This window comes from Corythoichthys intestinalis, chromosome 7 (genome assembly GCF_030265065.1).
Source record: "Corythoichthys intestinalis isolate RoL2023-P3 chromosome 7, ASM3026506v1, whole genome shotgun sequence".
NCBI classification, from domain to species: Eukaryota; Metazoa; Chordata; class Actinopteri; order Syngnathiformes; family Syngnathidae; genus Corythoichthys; species Corythoichthys intestinalis.
The window spans coordinates 37265463-37285246 of NC_080401.1; the positions used below are offsets into that span (position 1 = coordinate 37265463).

At 38.4% G+C, this 19784-nt stretch overlaps 1 protein-coding gene across 1 annotated transcript in view; it reads left to right on the plus strand.

Moving 5' to 3' along the window:
- The window catches only part of faf1 (Fas (TNFRSF6) associated factor 1), a 134003-nt gene that overhangs the window by 64177 nt on the left and 50042 nt on the right, over window positions 1–19784 (plus strand). Inside the window, exons 9-12 of the mRNA XM_057840868.1 lie at window positions 5806–5901; window positions 6058–6181; window positions 6294–6357; window positions 6441–6522. Coding sequence (XP_057696851.1) covers window positions 5806–5901; window positions 6058–6181; window positions 6294–6357; window positions 6441–6522 — 366 coding nt within the window. The remainder of the gene's footprint in view (window positions 1–5805; window positions 5902–6057; window positions 6182–6293; window positions 6358–6440; window positions 6523–19784) is intronic.

Sequence of the window (19784 nt, forward strand, 5' to 3'; positions counted from 1 at the left end):
CCCCTTCCTCTTTAAAGTGAGAAACAACAATGAAAAAACAATGCCTTCGTACATGGGACGAGACTGCTCTGCTCACCGGTCCATCTTTCTGAATGCGGTTACGTCAGGACGATGGGGCCTCAGTCATATTGCACGTTACTGCAGGACTCTTTTTCTCTGGGTTGCCACTACCTGCTAGTGTGAAAAGGCATTTAGAACACCCTGCACTATCTAGCTTTTGTGCATTTGACTTTCAAATACTGACAGACTGCGCGCTTAGCAGTAGCCGTGCACTTGCATGTACGTATATAGCTAGCTAGCTAGAGTATATTATATATTATATAGCTAGCTGTAATTTCAGGAGTCATATGATACAAATAATGGATGCTTTTTCATTCATGTAATGGATGTATTTCATCTGGTGAAAGATGAAATGCTCTATTGGTCTGTAAGTGTAATTCTAAGATTCCGTAGTGCATACAGTAAGAGGTTGAAATTAGATGAAGATCTTGGTCTTTATCAGCTGATGAAGTCGGAAGTGTTCGCAGTAACATGTCAGGTATTTAAATCACCTATAACTATTATCTGGGATAAAAGAAAAATTTGACTAATATATGAAGATCTGTGTCATATTTTCTCTGCTTCACCGCAAAAGCAGACCAAAATGTTGATGTAGCTGACTCGGTCGAATGGTCATTGTGTTCTCTTCTGCCATAGAAGTGTAGACCTGCATGAAGGACCACTTTCTTTTAAGAGAGACACAAACTCCCTGCGGTCCTTGCCAGTCTTTACAGACTCAATTGGCGTTGCATGTAATCGTGTCCTGATTCAACCACGTCCAGCTGCTCTTTGTGTGTCCGAACAGATCACAGCACCTCTGCAGGGGACGGACAACTCCTCTGCCTCTTTACTCCCCCCGCAGCCCAAACCTGCGTGCCCTGACTCAGTCCTGTTGTTTAGAAGCTCACTCTCCCAGAAAGAGTCTGCATCTGGGCTTTCTGTATTCACTTTCTCTTTACAATTAGCACATGTCAGTGAATTCAGTGTTGTATCGTTAGGACAATGGTATCATTCAGGCAGAAAACGATTGCAAGATAGTACTGTTAGTCATGCCGTTAATGGGTTTTGTTGACGGCAATTAAGATTTTAATCTTGTTGAGGAAATATTGACACAGAATTTTTTTTTCTGTTGTTATCTGACGATATCGCTATTAAAAACAGGTGCCTTTGGTTTCACTCTGCTTTGTACAGCTCATATTGTTGAGGTACCTTGGGCTTCAGCCTCAGATACTATTTGTAATGAGTCCCTTCTGTATTCGGACATTTTCAATCCTGACTTTGGATTTGGTGGCTCATTATTCAGTTCATTACTTTTCGATGTAAGTTATTTAGTTAAAAAAGGATATTTTCTTTCGTAACACATAATCTACAGTTTGTTTTTGTAGACATTTTCTAATTTTTACGACCATCCATTTATTTTTCCCAAATGCTATGTAACTGATCATCGCCTCACAGTTCTGAGATCAAGGGTTCAATCCGGAGCGCTGGCTGTCCTGTGTGAAGTTTGAATGTTCTCCCCGTGCTAGGTGTACTCCAGTCTCCTCACACATCCAAACTTACATGGTAGCCTGTAGAGCTGGGAATCTTTGGGCACCTAATGCTTCGATTACGATTACGATTCAGAGGCTCCGATTCGATTATAAAACGATTATTGATGCACCCCCCCCCCCCCCTTTTTTTTTTTTTTTTTTTTTTTTTTTTTTTTTTTTTTTAATGTTTTGTACATTAGTTCCAAAATTGTTCAAAAATACTCTCAGGCTAAACCAAACTACTATTTCAGTATCAAGTTAACATATAGCAGTAAACAAATATACAAAAATAACAGTAAATAAAAAAAATCCAGTCTCCATTCTGTATCAGCAGCTTTAAACTACATTCAATTAATTTAATGTTGTGAATCAACCGTTAAAGTTGTTAAAAAGTGCTCCCGTTATTCCATAATTTCCCTTTTGTCTACTTTCGACATGTGAAAGTTTTAAAACTATTTTAAAGATAGATTCAAGTCAATATTTTACCGATTTAGGAGTATTTTAGATAAAAAGTTAATTAGGTGTGCTTGGAAGGTTCGCTACAACAGCCTTGCAGGGAAGTGTACTGCTTTAAGATGGCGGCCGTTTACTAACGCCCGCATCTAGCTTTTTGTAGATGTGCTGCTAACGCTACCAAGTTTTAAAACTATTTTAAAGATAGATTCAAGTCAATATTTTACCGATTTAGGAGTATTTTAGATAAAAAGTTAATTAGGTTTGCTTGGAAGGTTCGCTACAACAGCCTTGCAGGGAAGTGTACTGCTTTAAGATGGCGGCCGTTTACTAACGCCAGCATCTAGCTTTTTGTAGATGTGCTGCTAACACTACTGAATCTATATTGCATCTAGTCCTATATAAATGATATCTACCGTAACATTATGTGGATGTACTTTGTCGCAGCTTATCGGCAGCAGTCAGGTATGTTGTTTTGTTTTTTTATCTCGTGGCATGAGTTGAGCTAGAGCCGTGAGTTGAGCATTGGCATTACCCGAGGGGCCGGGTAATGAGAAGCATGATGTTTAGCTACTCTCGCTTCGTTCCTCATTGCGTCCTGAAGAAGACCGCGCGGTGCGCTGAGTGTGTTGTACTTCCGCTTTACTTGGCATATTTCAATAATCGGAACTTGGATGTTTGTGAATCGTTCTCGAATCTTCCACGGCCGAATCACGAATAATCTAAGAATCGGAAATTTTGCACACCTCTAGTAGCCTGATTAAGCACTCTAAAGTCTCTATAGGTGTGGTTTTGAGTGTTGTTTGTCTATATGTGCCCTGTGATTTGCTTTCAACCAGTTCTTAGGGCGTACTCCGCCTCTTGCTCATGGTTAGCTGGGTTGGGCACCGGCGTCCCTGCGACCTTCGTGAAAATAAGCGATACAAAAGATGAATGAATTTTCCGATAAAACAAATCTTTGCATTGTTTCAATAGGTTGTTACAGTTTTATAAAGGCCAGTGTTAAAAGATGACCTTGCATTATTTTTCATAACCTTTGATGTAATTTAATCCGTTTTCCAAGACAATTTGCTTAGAAAATGTCCTCTACCTCTGCAAGCAGCCGGATTCTCATTAATATTTGGTTAACTGGATTGAATTAGACTATTTAATGTTCACATTTAAAATCTTTGTTCTGATTGGCCCTTAGCAAGTAAGTGTTTCATATTAAAACCTCGCTTGGCCATTGATGAGTGGGCATGTGGGCACTTGACATCACACTGTCACCAATTTCAAATCTCATTTGCAGATTGTTTTGTTTTATAAACATGATTGTAATCAGAGCACAAGCCACAGAGATGAAAAACTTGGCCAGACAGTCATTTTAATCTATCTCATGTGCAAAAGAGTGGGGTGTGGAATTTTATGTCAGGGTCACCTTTGAACAGAATAGTAGGCAGTCACTAAAGGTGTGTGAAATTTCCGATTCTTAGATTATTTACGATTCAGCCACTGAAGATTCGAGAAAGATTCACAAACAAACAATATTCCGATTATTTAAATATGCCAAGTAAAGCGGAACTTTAAGCACAGGACGGTCTTCGGGACGCAATGAGGAACGGACCGAGACAACTCGTGCCGCTAGATACAAAACAGCAACAAGCATGGCTGACGAACCAACCAATCAACCTCTTCGTGGGATAAAATCTGCTCCTATAAATTTAAAAGCAGACGTGGGGAATTGTTTTGGATTTTAAAATCTTCTTCTTGAAAATAAGGGATTTTGAAGAAAATTGAAAGCAAGCCGAGGTACGTCATCCCAACTCAATGCCGTTTCACTGACACGGCAGTCCTGGCTCTTTGCAAGCAGACGAAAGTAGAAATCATGTCATCGCTGTCGAATGTAGACAGAGTTACCGTTACGTGTGATGTGTGGACATCTGTAGCCCCCGAATTGTTTGTTACAGTAGCAGCCCATTTCATAACAGATGAGTGTGAGCTGAAAGCACACGTGCTTCAAAAAAGCGCAATGAACAAGGTTGTGCTAATGTGGTTGAGTTGCTAAGCGGTGCTGTAAATGAATTGAACATACAAAAAAAGACGTTTGTTGTTACAGACAACGCAGCTATTAAAGTTGTCGCTGCCCAGTTGGGTAACGTTAGCCATCTGACATGCTACGCCCACTCGCTGAACCGAGATTTTTCATCTGCAGGAGTCAATACAAAGCACAGATCACTTTTATCTGAGCACTTGGATAAACTCCTGTTCTTCTACAAGAACATGGAATTTTTTCAGCAGCTAAACATACTTGACCTGCCCTGCATATTGTTGAGGTTTGGATGCAAAAGGCCTTTTTGTAAATTTATTTATATTTTATTTAATTTTTTTTAAATATAAAAAAATATATTTGTACCTCAGGGAAACCCGTTTATGTTTACATGTACATGTTTAGACAACTTAAAGCAGAAAATCCCTTTTTGAGCCATTTGTACTGAAGTAGTAGTACACATTGTCTTTAGTTTATACCTGAGTGCACTTTTAGTTGGATAAAAATATATTTCTGCAAAATGCTACGATTTATTCTGTTGAAGATTGAATGTAGTTTAAAGCTGCTGATACAGAATGGAGACATGAGTATTTTAATTACTGTTGGACTGTTAATTTGATACTGAAATACCCCTTTCCCACTGGCCAAAAAACCCGTGTCAACCCGCTAACAATCGGCTTTTGGTGGCAGTGAGAAAGGTGCAACGACCCGTGTCGATCCGTGTCAATCAACCCGCCAAGCGACCCGCGTTAAAATCACCTCGGCTCTGATCGCCATGCAGTGTGAAAGCAAAACCCCGGGTCAACAGTCAACACGCTAATCTACGTGGTGACGTAGGCTAGTACGTGATGCGTCATAACAAAAACAAAAACCATGTGCTCTAGCCAGGTGTCCACATACGGTGAACAGTCGGTGTAGCAGCGTTAGCAATAGCCATAACAGATAAAACAAGGGATCTTCTCCTCCTTCTGTGACGTACACGACTCCTTTCAATTTCAAGCCAAAATTCACGTCGCCTACGTTGCCTCAGCACAAGCAGAGTGTTGATCCTTTGCTGCATTTCGACCATTTTGAGGGCAGTAAAAAGCATGAAAACAGAGAACACAAACGGAAAGGAGGCTTCTATGTTGCTTTGCATTGTTTACTTCCTTGAACTGAATGAATTCGGTCGCACTTGTCGAAGCGCATCTTAGCGTGGTGACGTCACGAACCTTACGCACGGCTGAGGAGGGGTGGTGGGGTTGGACGGGTGAAAAAAGAAAAAAAAGACACTGCTTTTTTTTGTCAATGGGAAAGGTGCCAAATGCCAATTGCTAGTGGGTTGCATCGGCATGGAAAAACGCGCGTTAACCCACTAGTTTCAGTGGGAAAGGGGCAAAATAGTAGTTTGCGTCAGAGAGGATTTTTGGAACATTAAAAGCAGATAATAGCTGGGGGGGTTGTTTGTACATCAATAATCGAATCGTAGCCTCTGAATCGTAATCGAACCGTGAGGTGCCCCAAGATTCCCACCTCTCGCAATCATTATTGCTATTAAATCAACATCATAAAAAAGTGTCAGCCGAAACTTTCCCCTTCCTTTCACTGTAATAAATCAAAATGTTACTAACATAAGGAACATTCCATGACTTTTCATTGGTTTGTCAAAATAGATAGGGAGGATGCTGTTAATTTGGTAACACTGAATGCGCAAGTTGTTACTTTTGGTGGCTGGTGCTGTGTAGTCTAAGGTATCTGGCTTTTTATTTCCTCTCATAGATGACGCTAGCTGCCTCTGGGATCAGCTATCCCTGCCATCACCTCACTGTTTGTCGAAGGTCGTCCTCAACCAATGCCCAGGAGCCCACGGAAGGGGTATTTTGATTCACTCACACACAAAGGCAGTCTTGAGAGCTGTGTTTTGCCTTTCTCTCCCTCCTTTGTGCTTTGTGTAATGTACTTAAAAACTGTGAAAATATCAAGAAATATCTGTTATTGACATTAGTTAAATGAAGTGATTTCCATTCCCAGTGTTCAGATGTCCACATGATAAGCGACAGTGAGGGGGAAGATTTCGAAGATGCTTCTGAGTTCAGTGTGGATGATACAGAGATGTTCGGAACGGGCTCCTCGAGCAGTCGGAAAACGCCGATGAGTATGTAAAGCTTGTTACAGTTTTGACAAATTGTGTTATTCCCAATTACAGTTTTGTTTGTGTTTTGTTAGCACTTAAAAAAGCTGACTATGCTATTATTATACCCGTGCAGTGCCAGAGAATAGTGAAAATGAAGCTGATGCCTTAATGCACTTTACTGCTGAATTTTCTTCAAGGTGAGCTCAGCAAAGGCTGTTTGCCAAAGGAACTGTTATCATATCACAGTATGCATTATGCATGTGTGTTTTTTTTTTCGCAGGTATGGAGAAAATCACCCAATGTTCTTCATTGGATCTTTGGAGGCAGCATCTCAAGAGTCCTTTTATGGAAAAGCAAGAGAGGTAAGTCAGTTATTTCCTAATGGTGTCGTTTTTCATTTATTTAAATACTATAACCCCAAGGAAAGCTCCTTGGCATTTTTACAGTGTGACCTCTAATGTCAAACACAATTTGCTCTGTGATGATTTCCTCTGAATCTGGGAGAAAAAAAGTTCCTGTAGGAAACACTATTGTTCCTAAGTTGAGTTTCTTATTAAACGTTTAAAAGTGTTTTCAGTATAATTTGGACCAATTTAACTGCCATCATAATTAGTACCACCACCACGACTACTGCTACCAGGGGCCGCACTGGACATACTGGGGCACTGGGGAGGGGGCAATCCCCCCCAAATTTTTTTTAAGCACTTATCTGTCATAAAAAGTCAGAAATAGTGCTTTAAAAGTGCCTGTGACACGAAAAAGCATGTTTATTTCATAATACACGCGGTATTTTATGCTCCTGAATGAAATGGACCACTTGGATGTGTGAGGAAGCGATCGATATATTTATTCAATTTTTGAATCCTGCGCTACGAAAATGAAAGACTTCCGGCTTCGGTCTTGCATTGAGAAAGAGGGCGCTGTGACTAGGGGTGCAACGGTTCAGTTAGCCCACGGTTCGGTTTGAACCTCGGTTTTGGGATCACGGGTTCGGTTTCGGTTTGAGTTTTTCTTTTCTTTTTTAAACTGCCTTTATTTTGCTTTTAAAAAAATGAAATAACACTTAAAATGTAAATATTTTCGACTGTTAAAATTCCTCAGCTCTTTGGCAAGTGTAGTGACTGACTACTGAAATACACACACAGTAGTAAAAAAGCTACTTGGCAAAATAACTGGTGATACCGTTCATGTTTTTTTTTCATTAAAAAACAACAACAAACAAACCCAAAAACATAGTAACCTTTGCTATGTTTGGAGGTCATTTAATGTTGTGAATCAACCGTTAAATGTGATAAAATTGCTCCCGTTTTTGCCTTAGTTCCCTTCTACTTTCGACATGTTAACATTTTAAAACTGTTTCATCCTTTAAAGATAGACTCAAGTCAAGATTTTGCCGATTTAGGAGTATTTTGGATAAAAAGTTGCTTTGGTTCGCTCGGAAGGTTTACTACAACAGAGCCTTTCTGAGAAGTTTACTGCTCTGAAATGGCGGCTGTTTAGTAACGCTACCGAGTGTCATTTCGCATGTAGTTCTATATGCATGAGATATCTAGGCGTAGATTGTATGATCTGACCAAAGCACACGGTCCCAGGCTTCAACTGGGACCATCAGTGATGCTGTGGGGCTATGCTAAAAAACACATCTTAACCAGGGGTGCCAATAATTATGGAGGGCACTGTATCTTTATTGTAAGCAATCATTGATAGAGCAAATATTTAATAAACATCTTCATGGAAAATGAATGAATGAATGAATGAATTATTATCTCATCAGTTACCTAGCTTACCTCTCTCATTCCGCCTTGCTTATTTATCCTTGCTGCGAGCAAATAACTTTCTAATATCCATTTGCAAAAATAATGCTGTTTGAGTCAAATAGAAATAAAAAAGAAAGACATCTTGTTACAGATTACGGGGACTGCAGTAACAAATGAAATGCTTTTAAAATAGCTGGAAATGATGACGCTCACATATACAAAATTGTTAGAGGTTATATGCCGAAGCTAGACAATTAATTCATACAGATTGATTCTATTCATTTTGGTCTGGTCTACTGTAAACCAGCTATGTTTGAAGTGTCATATTTTAACAGCAATTTTGCGTTTTGGAGGAGACTTATAGGTTTTATAGCAGGCTAAAGTGGTTAGTATATTGTCATTTTTCTATTAGCCTCAATGTAGCAATGCTAACATTTTACAGTGTTTAATATAGATGTGTGTCCTTATTTTGTATGTCTGAACTTGTACGGTGTGTTGATGACCAATAAACATTTGTGAAACGAACTGGAGTCTCATATACAATCAACACGCACGTGTGCCGAGTGCACGCAGCAAACGCAAACAAACACATGGATAAATGTATGCATGCAACACGCGGTGATAAATCCCGGCCGGGAAAATTACCGGCTTCTTTTTTATCTACCGTGCGATAAATTGACTTATTGCATATCGTAACAGGCTTAAATACCACTACTAATAATAATACCACTTCTTTGGAAAAAAAAAAAAAAAACATGATGATAATGTATGTCTCACAAGGAACCCTAATAAGTGGCATAGAAAACTAATGTTTAACACATCAAAATGTCTTATTTGTCCATTCCATAACCGAGCACACATTTCTCTTCTGCTTTCTTTGATGCTGGTTAAATAGAGCTCCAGTGAGTATGCTGATTCTATTGACTCTGAATTATAGACAAATTCCAAATTGTATAACCTTGGAACAGATATTTTTGGATAAATGACTACAAACGAATTTTAAAATCATGTTGACATTTTCAAGGCAAACACAGCACACACTTGCTGACCTAAGACATTTCATTTTATGTTATCTAATTTCAACATAACACGACTCTTAACTGCTGCTTTTTTTGCCTAAGACAACACAGAAGAGAAACGGACACCGAGCAAGATGTTATTCATATTTGTCAAGGGACATATTACATTTTTCTCCCTTACAACTAATCTAGTGATTTTGAAACATAACGATCAGTATGACATGCAGTTTCTCAATGTTTACTCTTTTTGACATAAACCAGACTAGAGAATGGCCAGAGGTTGGTAGTAACTTTTTACATTTTCTCCGAAACATTTGCTTGAGTAACTTTTTGAGAAACGTACTTCTAAGAGTAGTTTTACGAAGCCATACTTTTTACTTTTACTCGAGTAGATTTGTGATGAAGAAACGCTGCTCTTATTTCGCTACTTAAGGCTATTCTAGTCGTTACATTTTTCCTCTTTATTGTACCTATTAGATGTTACTATATTTTGCCCGAGATGCCAACAGTGGCTCTACCACTTTCACCAAAGACATGTCGCAACAATAACATCATGCAACACATACATAACCTAGCCCCTCCATACTTGTCCGGTCTCATTCATGTTAGTACTCCCTCCTGTGCCCTTAGATCCTCCTCCTACATACAACTGTCTGTCCCCCCCGCTTGCCTGACCACCATGGGGAGCGTAGCGTTCAGCCGATCGATCGGTACATCTCTAGTTATTTCACTTACAGATGTTGTTTTTTTCCAATTGTAAAGACGTAGTGTTGTAAATTGTTTGAAGCCTCAGTTTGAGCGACAAAGGTTTGAACAATACAAATTTCCAGTCAAATCTGACTCATGCTAAAGAATCGTTTTAAACTTCGATACTATTTACTGTGAGTGCATTCATGACAAACTCATGACGTCAGCAATAGAAATACAGCAAATGCTGTCCACCAAGGCTTTGTAGCGACACTTTGTAATTTCACCCAAATGCCCACCCTGGCTACAGAGGTTTCTTAATAGATGACCACTTTCCCCCACTCTTGTTGTTCATCTTTTGTCCTTTTAAGGACATTCGTATCAACTGACAGCTTGTGTGGATTACGCTCTTATTAGACTGTGAGGACACAGCAAGATGTTAGGGGAGTTCAGATCACAAAATGCACAGCAAGAGAGCGAGGGAGGGATGGTGTGAAAGAGAAATGTGGTTGATGGGGGAATCGAGTGAGTGTGAGAGGACAGAGGTAAAGATAGTGACGGTGGATGATAGAGATAAAAAAAAAAGAAAACTGAGAAGAATCTTGGCGTTTCATCTGCTTCTCAGCTGATCCTTTTTTCCTAAGCTTACGCAATATGGTTGGCTTCTCCCTGGTGTTCTGTTCACCCTTTCTGTACCGCGTTCATCACCGCACGAGGGCAAAACCATTTTCACAGTTTTTTGTTCAAGTCTGGGGGAAAGCTTGAATTAGCCTGCCAACTGTGCTGTGGTTAGTGTGGCTTTGGGAAGCTGGATATGTGCAAAGAGTTTGGGAAGAAAACAGAGGCTTTTTGAGCATCTCTTTGTTTGTCCTGTTTTGTCAAAACCAGGCGAGACTAAACTGTTCTTGTGTAGTTTGCTTCCATATGTGCATGATTCTATTGCCATTTTCTTCATCCGTGCTGTCGTCCCAACCCCCCCCTTCGAAAGGCCAATTTATTTTTGTGTTCAGATTGCATAAAGAGGCTGTTCATTAAAGCTATATTGAACTGAACTGGAAATACACAGTGGGTTTATGCACAGAGGAATCAGTGGCACTCTCTCAAAGCCTGGGAGAGGCTAATCACTAAGCAAAACACTACATTTGATGAAGTGTTTCTGAAGGTGTGTGTTTGGTGCAGGCGTATGGCTGTTGAGATGGACTCAATCCATCCTTAATGAAAATGCTTTGGACTCCTGAGCTGAACTCTCTTGGGGATCAGTGGTTAGTCAGAGTGAACAGAGAGATAGGCCACCCATCGCTAACCACGATCCTTGCTAAATCCACATCAACGCAGCGGTTAATCACTCTAACCCCTCTCTCCTCTGCTCGCCACTCCTACGCTGTCTGCCACACACAAAGACACATCAAAATTCATAGCTTGCTAGAGTGGGGAGTTCAGGGATTTATCTTTGCCAAGTATCTGCTTTAGAACCCAGCGATAGTCTTTTCAGAGTCAAGAGGAAGGAGCACAACCAGGATGGCATCTGGCATATTGATGCATGCGTATAACGTATATATATAGGCACACAAGATGTACAGCTCAAACTCGCAAACTACTCTGTCTTGATTGATTTAACTTGGAAAAAAAAAACACAGGAAACGGAATAATATGTAGGGAGCACTACCTGTTATTAATCCTCCTAAACATCAGCCAAAAGTGGTTTTAAAGAAGCATCTTAAGTCATTGGCTTCCGTTGACGACAGTAGCCTTCCAATTAATTTCGACTCCCAATTAAAATGGGTTGGACATCTGTTGTCACGAATGGCAACCAATGAGTTAACTCCTGGGTCTCAAACGCATCTTTGACACGGGCCACTTTGTGGTTTGGGTTTTCTTTGGAGGGGCGTTAATGTCTGGCAACTTGGCCTGCCACCATTGATCAACAACTAATCGATCTGTATTCACATTTTTGATCCTCTTCATTAGAGGCGTGCGAAATTTCCAATTTTTAGATTATTCACAATTCGGCCGTGGAAGATTCGAGAACGATTCACAAACATCCAAATTCCGATTATTCAATTATACCAGGTAAGGCGGAACTAAAACACAGTCAGCGCGGTCTTCGGGATGCAATGAGGAATGGACCGAGAGTAAATACCATTTTCAACTCGTGCCGCTAGATTTAAAAAAAACAAAAAACAAAAAAAAACAATAATACCTGACCTGGCGCTACAAACAACGCCCAGTTGCTAGTTGCTACAAACATACGGCCACATAATGCTATGGTAGATATGACGTATACAGTGGGAAGAACAAGTATTTGATACACTGCCGATTTTGCTGGTTTTCCCACTTGCAAGCCATGTAGAGGTCTGTAATTTGTATCATAAGTTCTCTTTGACTGTGAGGGACGGAATCTAATACAAAAATCCAGAAAATCACATTGTATAATTTTTAAATAATAAATTTGTATTTAACTGCATGAAATAAGTATTTCATACATTACCAACTAGTAAATATTTCGGCTCTTAGTTCTTTTTTAAGAACCCCTCCTGTCCTCCACTCATTACCGGAAGTAACTGCACCTGTTTGAACTTGTTACCTGTATAAAAGACACCTGTTCACATGCTCAAACAAACAAACTCCAACCTCTCCACAATGGCCAAGACCAAAGAGCTGTGTAAGGACATCAGGGATAAAATAAGACCTGCACAAGGCCAGGATGGGCTACAGGAAAATAAGCAAGCAGCTTGGTGAGAAGGTAACAACTGTTGGAGCGATTATTAGAAAATGGAAGAAGTTCAAGTTGACGGCCAATCTGCTTCGTTCTGGGGCTCCATGCATGATCTCACCTTGTGGGGCATCACTGATCATGAGGAAGGTGAGGGATCAGCCCAGAACTACACGGCAGGACCTGGTCAGTGACCTGAAGAGAGCTGGAACCACAGTCTCGAAGAAAACCATCGGAAACACATTACGCCGTCATGGATTAAAATCCTACAGCGCACGCAAGGTCCCGCTGCTGAAGCCAGTACATGTCCAGACATGTCTGAAGTTTGCCACTGACCATCTGGATGATCCAGAGGAGCAAAGGGAGAAGGTCATGAGGTCGGATGAGACCAAAATTGAACTTTTTGGTCTAAACTCGGCTCGTCGTGTTTGGAGGAAAAAGAAGGATGAGTACAACCCCAAGAACACCATCCCAATCGTGAAACATGGAGGAGGAAACATCATTTCTTGGGGCTGCTTCTCTGCCAAGGGTACAGGACGACTGCACCGTATTGAGGGGAGGATGGATGGGGCTATGTAAACGTTTGGTATCTGTAATAGCAAACAAAGGTTTCCGTACCAAATATTGAGTTCGATTTTTGTGATGTATCAAATACTTATTTCATGAAATTAAATGCAAATTTATTATTTAAAAATCATACAACATGATTTTCTGTTTTTATGTATTAGATTCCGTCCCTCACAGTTGAAGAGAACTTATGATACAAATTACAGACCTCTACATGCTTTGCAAGTGGGAAAACCAGCAAAATCGACAGTGTATCAAATACTTGTTCGCCTCACTGTATATAGAACTATATGCGAAATGACAGACTACGGCGGCGTTAGTAAACAGTCGCCACCTTAAAGCAGTATCTGTTGTAGCGAACCAAATTAAAAAATAAAAATAAAATACTCTTAAATCGGCAAAATCTGGACTTGAATCTATCTTTAAATGATGAAACCGTTTTAGAACTTTCACATGTCGAAAGTAGACAGAAGGAAAATTATGGAATAATGGGAGCAATTTTAACAACTTTAACAGTTGATTCACAACATTAAATGAATGTAGTATAAAGCTGCTGATACAGAATGGGGATTTGAGTATTTTACTATTTTTATACTATTTTATACTATCTACTGTTGTATACTGTTAACTTGATACTGAAATAGTAGTTTTTTAAGCTTGAGAAGATTTTTGTACAATTTTTGTAACTAATGTACAAAACATTAAAAGCAGCTAATAGCTGGGAGGGTGGGGGTTGCATCAATAATCGATTTATAATCTAATCATAGCCTCTGAATCGTAATCGAATTGTTAGGTGCCCCCCAAGATTCCCACCTCTACTCTTCATAGATATTATTCCCTTATATATGATGTAAATATATATATGGCGGAAAACACTCAGGTGACTTGAGGTTCCGCTCTAAGACCACCAGTTTGGCCAGATTTAAAAAATGTCCTATATGCATGTGTCATACATTATTGGAAAGCTTAAAATCTCAATTTTCTGGGGGAAGAAAAATTTGGAACAGGAAGGCATTTAAACATTTTTAAAAAAAATTTAAACTACAAAACCCTAACTGGAGGCGAGAGCACGCTAGAGCAGAATTAAAGACACCATGATTTTAATGAGATATTATTGTGTACTTACCTTGTTTCGATCCAAAAACTCCATGTAGCATGTATCATCGAGTGTCAAGACACAGACGTGAATGGGCACAGCTGGATTTTTGGGGGATTTTATGGGTGAAACATGGTAATATAACAAGGGTTGTGATGCAGAAATCGCAGACTTCAAGGAGTGGTCGAGATGTTGTTTTTGATTTATTCACCTCTTTAAACTTTTTTTTCCCTATTATTTATCATCTAACATATTGGGGAAAATGCTACATTAACAAAAAAATACAATTAATCGATAGTTATGAGGTAGATATCCGTGACTTTTGTACTGACGCCATTTTTTCTTTGTGACGTAATTTGTTTAAAAGTTTAAAATATGCGAGTGAATAAATTTTTAAAGTCGTTTTTTTTTTTTTTTTACGAAATATTAGATATCAATTAATGATTCTAAGATAAAAATGAGAGACATTTTGATGAATAAATATAATTACTTACCTTCTTTTTGTGGCTGGGTTGAAACAAAAGCGGTTGCACGACGTCTGTAAACGGGTTTCCAGGGTAAAAAGGACAAATTAAAAATAGTTAGGGGGCTTAATGCGCCATGAATATGCTATGGCAGCATATAGACATATTGTTCTATCAAACACAACAGTTATTTTAGCTTAAAATACATCCGTTTATTTTAAAGAGGAGTACAAGAGCAGAAACTACTTTTTCAGTCTTGTCTGCGTTTTCCGCCATATAGTGTATGTGTATGTATATATATATTATTTTTAACATGAAGCACCATAGAAGAAACACATTTTTTTTATCTAATTAAAAAGAAAGTAATATCTTCATTTTGAATTTTTATATATTTACTTTTCATATCAGCTATTTTGATAATTGATTATTAGTTTAGAGACACTGTTGACTTAAAAAATGTCTGAATACTACTTTTTTAGCCTTTTCATAATAATTTTACATGTAGTGATATGAAAATGTTTGATCACCCCTAACAATAATGATAACAAAGGGTGTATGCATGATGATGAAAGAACCTTTCAAGGGCATTTCAAGAAAAAGCACTTGCTACACACTTTAAAATTTGGTCGTCGCGGATCCATCATACTGTGGGACTGTGTAGCGAGTGCTGGACAAAGTCGCAACGTTGAAGTTATGCTGGGGCTCAAAATTTAAACAGTAGAACAACCCACAACATTGTCAAAATCTACTTTTGTATTCATACTAAGGAGCAAGTATAATATTTCAGGAGGGCTAAAAATCTGTGGAATGATTTGGAGGGTGCCTGTGCTCGGCAGCCAATAAAATTAAATGAGGATATTTTTTTCTTTTAAAGGAGGATTGGTCCAAAATACCCCTGTACAGAATTCAGGAACTCATTGGAAGACATACTGTAAGAAATGCAAAAAAAATATTTTGGCAAAAGGAACATCTACTGAATATTGATTATTTTCTGTCAGAGTGCCGATGTTTTTGCACTTCTATAATTTTGATTTTTAATCTTATTGCACTTTTTCTGTTCATCCAATAAACTTGGTTTCCCAAAGTTAATTATAGCGCTGTATGTTTAATTGATTATATATTTATTTTGTTTTAAATTAACAAAGCCAACAAAAAACAGTATATTAAATATTTAAAACATATTTATCTAATTTGAATTTTAAAAAGAAACAAAAAACCCAGCTAGTTCTATGATTTTTTTTTTTTTTTTGTCATCAATCTTTCATTTAGAACTTCTAATTTTATTGAAAATTCACTTGAGGCCTATGCCCGTGATCTCCTTTTACGGGCCGCACAAAATCAAATGCTAGGTCAGATCTTGCCCCTGGGCCACGAATGTGACACCTCTCAGTTAAAAATGACAGACAAACTGGGATTGCTCTAAGACGTACTAGTTGTTACATTGACCTCAAGTAACTTTTGATTTAATTTATCTGTTTATTTCTTCTTAGTTTAGGCATAGAGAATTGTGAAACACGGGTCTTTGTGGTTCTTTATTTTAAAAAATGCAGCTGTAGAGGAAAGGTTTTTGGGGACAGAGAAAGAAAGAGCAGAGAGGCCCCCCACATGGAACTTTGGCATGTTACCACTTATAACACTCAAACTTAGAAAAATGATCACCAACTGTTATACGTAAATACGTCCAATTGGAAATCGATTGGACATCTCCTACTTTCAATGGCATTGAAACATGAGCATTCACTATCAGCCCACCCAGTTTAAATGAATTTGACGTCCATCTCCATCAACGGCAGCCAATGATTAAATTGTAAGCATGAAATCCAAACCAGTCAGATAAGTCAAATCGCAGAGATTTAGAGAGATTAAAAGTTGACGATGTTTCCGTTTGTACGACGTAAGATGTTTTCAGCCAACCTCCTGTGTGGCTGCTTATTGATCTCAATGTGTTTTCCCACAGTGTGTGCAAGGTCATTAGATCAGTCATTTGAGCTCTTCATTTTGAAGTGTTTGCTTTTCTAGACTGAGCTGCCATCTGTATTACAATCACTATCTGGTCTCCTCAGTCATTCCCACTGACTCCCTGCATGTGTCCCTTAGTGTTTTTAAAAATACAACACCAAGTGCTGTCAACTGGTAAAAACGTGATTAAATCCCTTTTAAAAATGTGCCAAACACCTGATTCTTATCTGTTGCCATTTATACACCCTCCACATTTTCAAAAGCTCGCTGTTCTCACCACATGGTAGAGTATGATTTATTCCTATATGTATTTTAGGGTCTGGCAAGTGTCAATGGTATTACTAGTATAATCCAATCCAGCCTGTGCTATTAAGATATGTTATGGCCACCTGTCATCACCACCACACAATATTTTGGAGTAATTGTCATGTCATTGCTGCTCGAGTGTTGTAGTAATTAGTTTCTACTTTATCGGGCAGGTGGCAAGACCTGACATTATTTCCTGTGCAATTTACTTTTTACTGACAAATTGCAACTCAGATTTACATCATATTCAACACCGTAATCTCGCAGAATTCCTGTGTCAGCCTCTCAATATTGGATTTTGTACAAATATTACTATGAAACAACAACTATGAAACGTAGTTTTTAAGTAAATTTACATGTCTTAAGACCAAGTCTAAGTCTAGTCTATAAAATGCATTTTTTTTTCTTGTCTAAACCACAAATGACCAAATTAAATCTTAAATAAAACTGTTAAAAGGATTTTTAAATGCATGTTTTTTTTTTGTTTTGTTTTTTAAGCATATTAACTATTTTAGTCTTTTTAACTGTGGGAACATTTGTTTGAATAAACATGATATTTCAAATATAAATTATGATGTATGGAATGTTTGCCAAAACATGCACACAACCTTGTTAACATTCTTAGCATTGTAGAAGAAAAATGCATGATATAATCATTATTCCAAAGGAATGGGGAAAGCAAATGTCTGACCTCTATTTTTCATATTTATTTATATGGTTATTTTTTGCTAAATTAATCAGCCCTGGGAATAAAACAATTTTAAAAAATCAGGCTAGGAGGATCGATGCGTACCGTATTTTTCGGACTATAAGTCGCACCTGAGTATAAGTTGCACCAGCCCAAAAATACGCAATGAAGAGGAAAAAAAAACCATAAGTTGCACCGGAGTATAAGTCGCATTTTGGGGGGAAATTTACTTGATAAAATCAAAAACATATAAAACATTTTTCATCTTGAAAGGCAATTTAAAATAAAAATACAACAGAGGACAACATGCTCAATAAGTGTACAGTATGATGTTACATGATGCATGAACAACGAAATGCGAGCATGGCCGGTATGTTAGCGTAACGTAGGTATTAAGAGTTATTCAGATAACTATAGCATAAAGAACATGCTAACAAGTTTACCAAGCCATCAGTGTCACTCCAAAACACCAAAATAACATGTGAAATGATACAATAATGTGTCAATAATTTCACACATAAGTCGTTCCAGAGTATAAGTCAAACTATGAAAAAAAAAGCTGTGACTTATAGTCCGAAAAATACGGTATACATCAGCAGAATACAGTTACCAAATTTCATTGTGAATCGACGAATTATGGAGGAGTAGCAATTTTAATTAAGCAATTTATCAGACCTGAATTTAAAAAAAAAAAAAAAAAATAGTACAGCTCTGAGGATTAATGTGTAAACATCCCAATTTTAATTCTGCCCAAGAACAACAACAAAAAGACCAAAGCAAGTGACTATTTTTTTAGACTCTCCTCAGTAGGGGTGTGACAAAATATCCAAATGGTGATATATCGTGATACTTTGTATCCCAAAAGGTTATCGATATGCTCCTGCCAAGAATCGAGATATCGTTTTGAAAAGGTATCAATGTCTAAAAAAAAATAAATAAAAATGAACCAACAAGTTGCTACCAAAATTTTCCACCATAATAGTGTCTCAGTTAACTGTAAGGCTACACTGACGGTGCTTGACGCCCAATCCATTTAGACTGGGAACGTTCGTTCATTCGAAACCAGAGCATTCACAGTCATTCTGTACGATTTTCAGGGCATTTACAGGTCACTTGCTGTTCATTTTAGGGCATTTACAGGTCATTTTTTGTTGAGTTTGAGTCACCGCCTATTCATTTGGGTGATTCCTAGGTCATTTCCTGTTTTGTACCTCAAAATAAACAGGAAGAGACTCATAAAATACTCCAAAATCAACAGGAAGTAACTGAAAATGAACAGGTAAATGACCTTAAATGGCCCAAAATTACCTCATTGCCTGGCATTGGCTGCCACTACTGGACATAGACGTTCAATCCGTTTGAAGTGGGAGGGATGGCAGCGAATGAACGAATGTTCATTCGCTGCCACCCTCCCAGTTCAAATGGATTGGACGTCTACTAATGATAAACTCATTCCAATTCACCGCAGAAGCTTGTTTTTCTGTTTATTAGTTGTTTGTAGAATATTCTAGAATGATTTCCTGACCAATGTATCGATAATCGTTATATCGTCAGATCATCGTTATCGTGAGCCTTGTATCGCAGATCGTATCGTAACGTGAGGTACCAAGAGGTTCCCACTCCTAGTCCTCAGGGTAGTCTAATAAAAATTGTACCATTGATCTGTGAGATGTGCTAATAAAGCCTTAGAAAATGTGTTACCTGTTATTAATGAATTTGTAGTAGAAAATAAGAAAAGTGAAGGTTTATTTTCAACAATTTTAAATCCCAAATGTCCTCTATTTCTGGAATGACCCATTACTCTGTGTTTTTATTAATTTTCTTGAAAACTAATGCTAAACTTTGTCTCAAAGACATCCCCCTTAATTTCTAATGTTAAACCTGTAGCCAACACACACCTACGCGCACATACACAAAGCAAGCTCAGATTTAGGTGAGCAGGTGTGAAGAAAGGCTATGGGGTCACTATCTAACGCAGGTTGGACCTAGTAATTTAGCTGAACAGGGATTTGCTCCTCCCTGCTAAGACAGGCAATACAAAAGAACCAACTTGAAAGCGGCAGGAGAACAGAGGGGTACGGACAGTTTAACTAAGATGAAGGAGTTCAGTTGGCCCAAATGACCACTTTGATTAGTCTTTACACTTACGCTAATTGAGCATGCATGTGTGCGAATGCGAGTAGTTCGCCGGTGGGTGCAACAGAGTTTGGTTTTGTGCATGTGTTGGGATGACAGCGTTCGGGCATGTATCGGGTTGTTGTTTTTTTTCTTCATGTTGTAAAAGTCCACCCTCCCCTCTCACTCATTCCTCTCTCAAGACTGAATATGCTTGTCTTCTCAGCATGAGTGTTTAATCTTTTCAGACCGT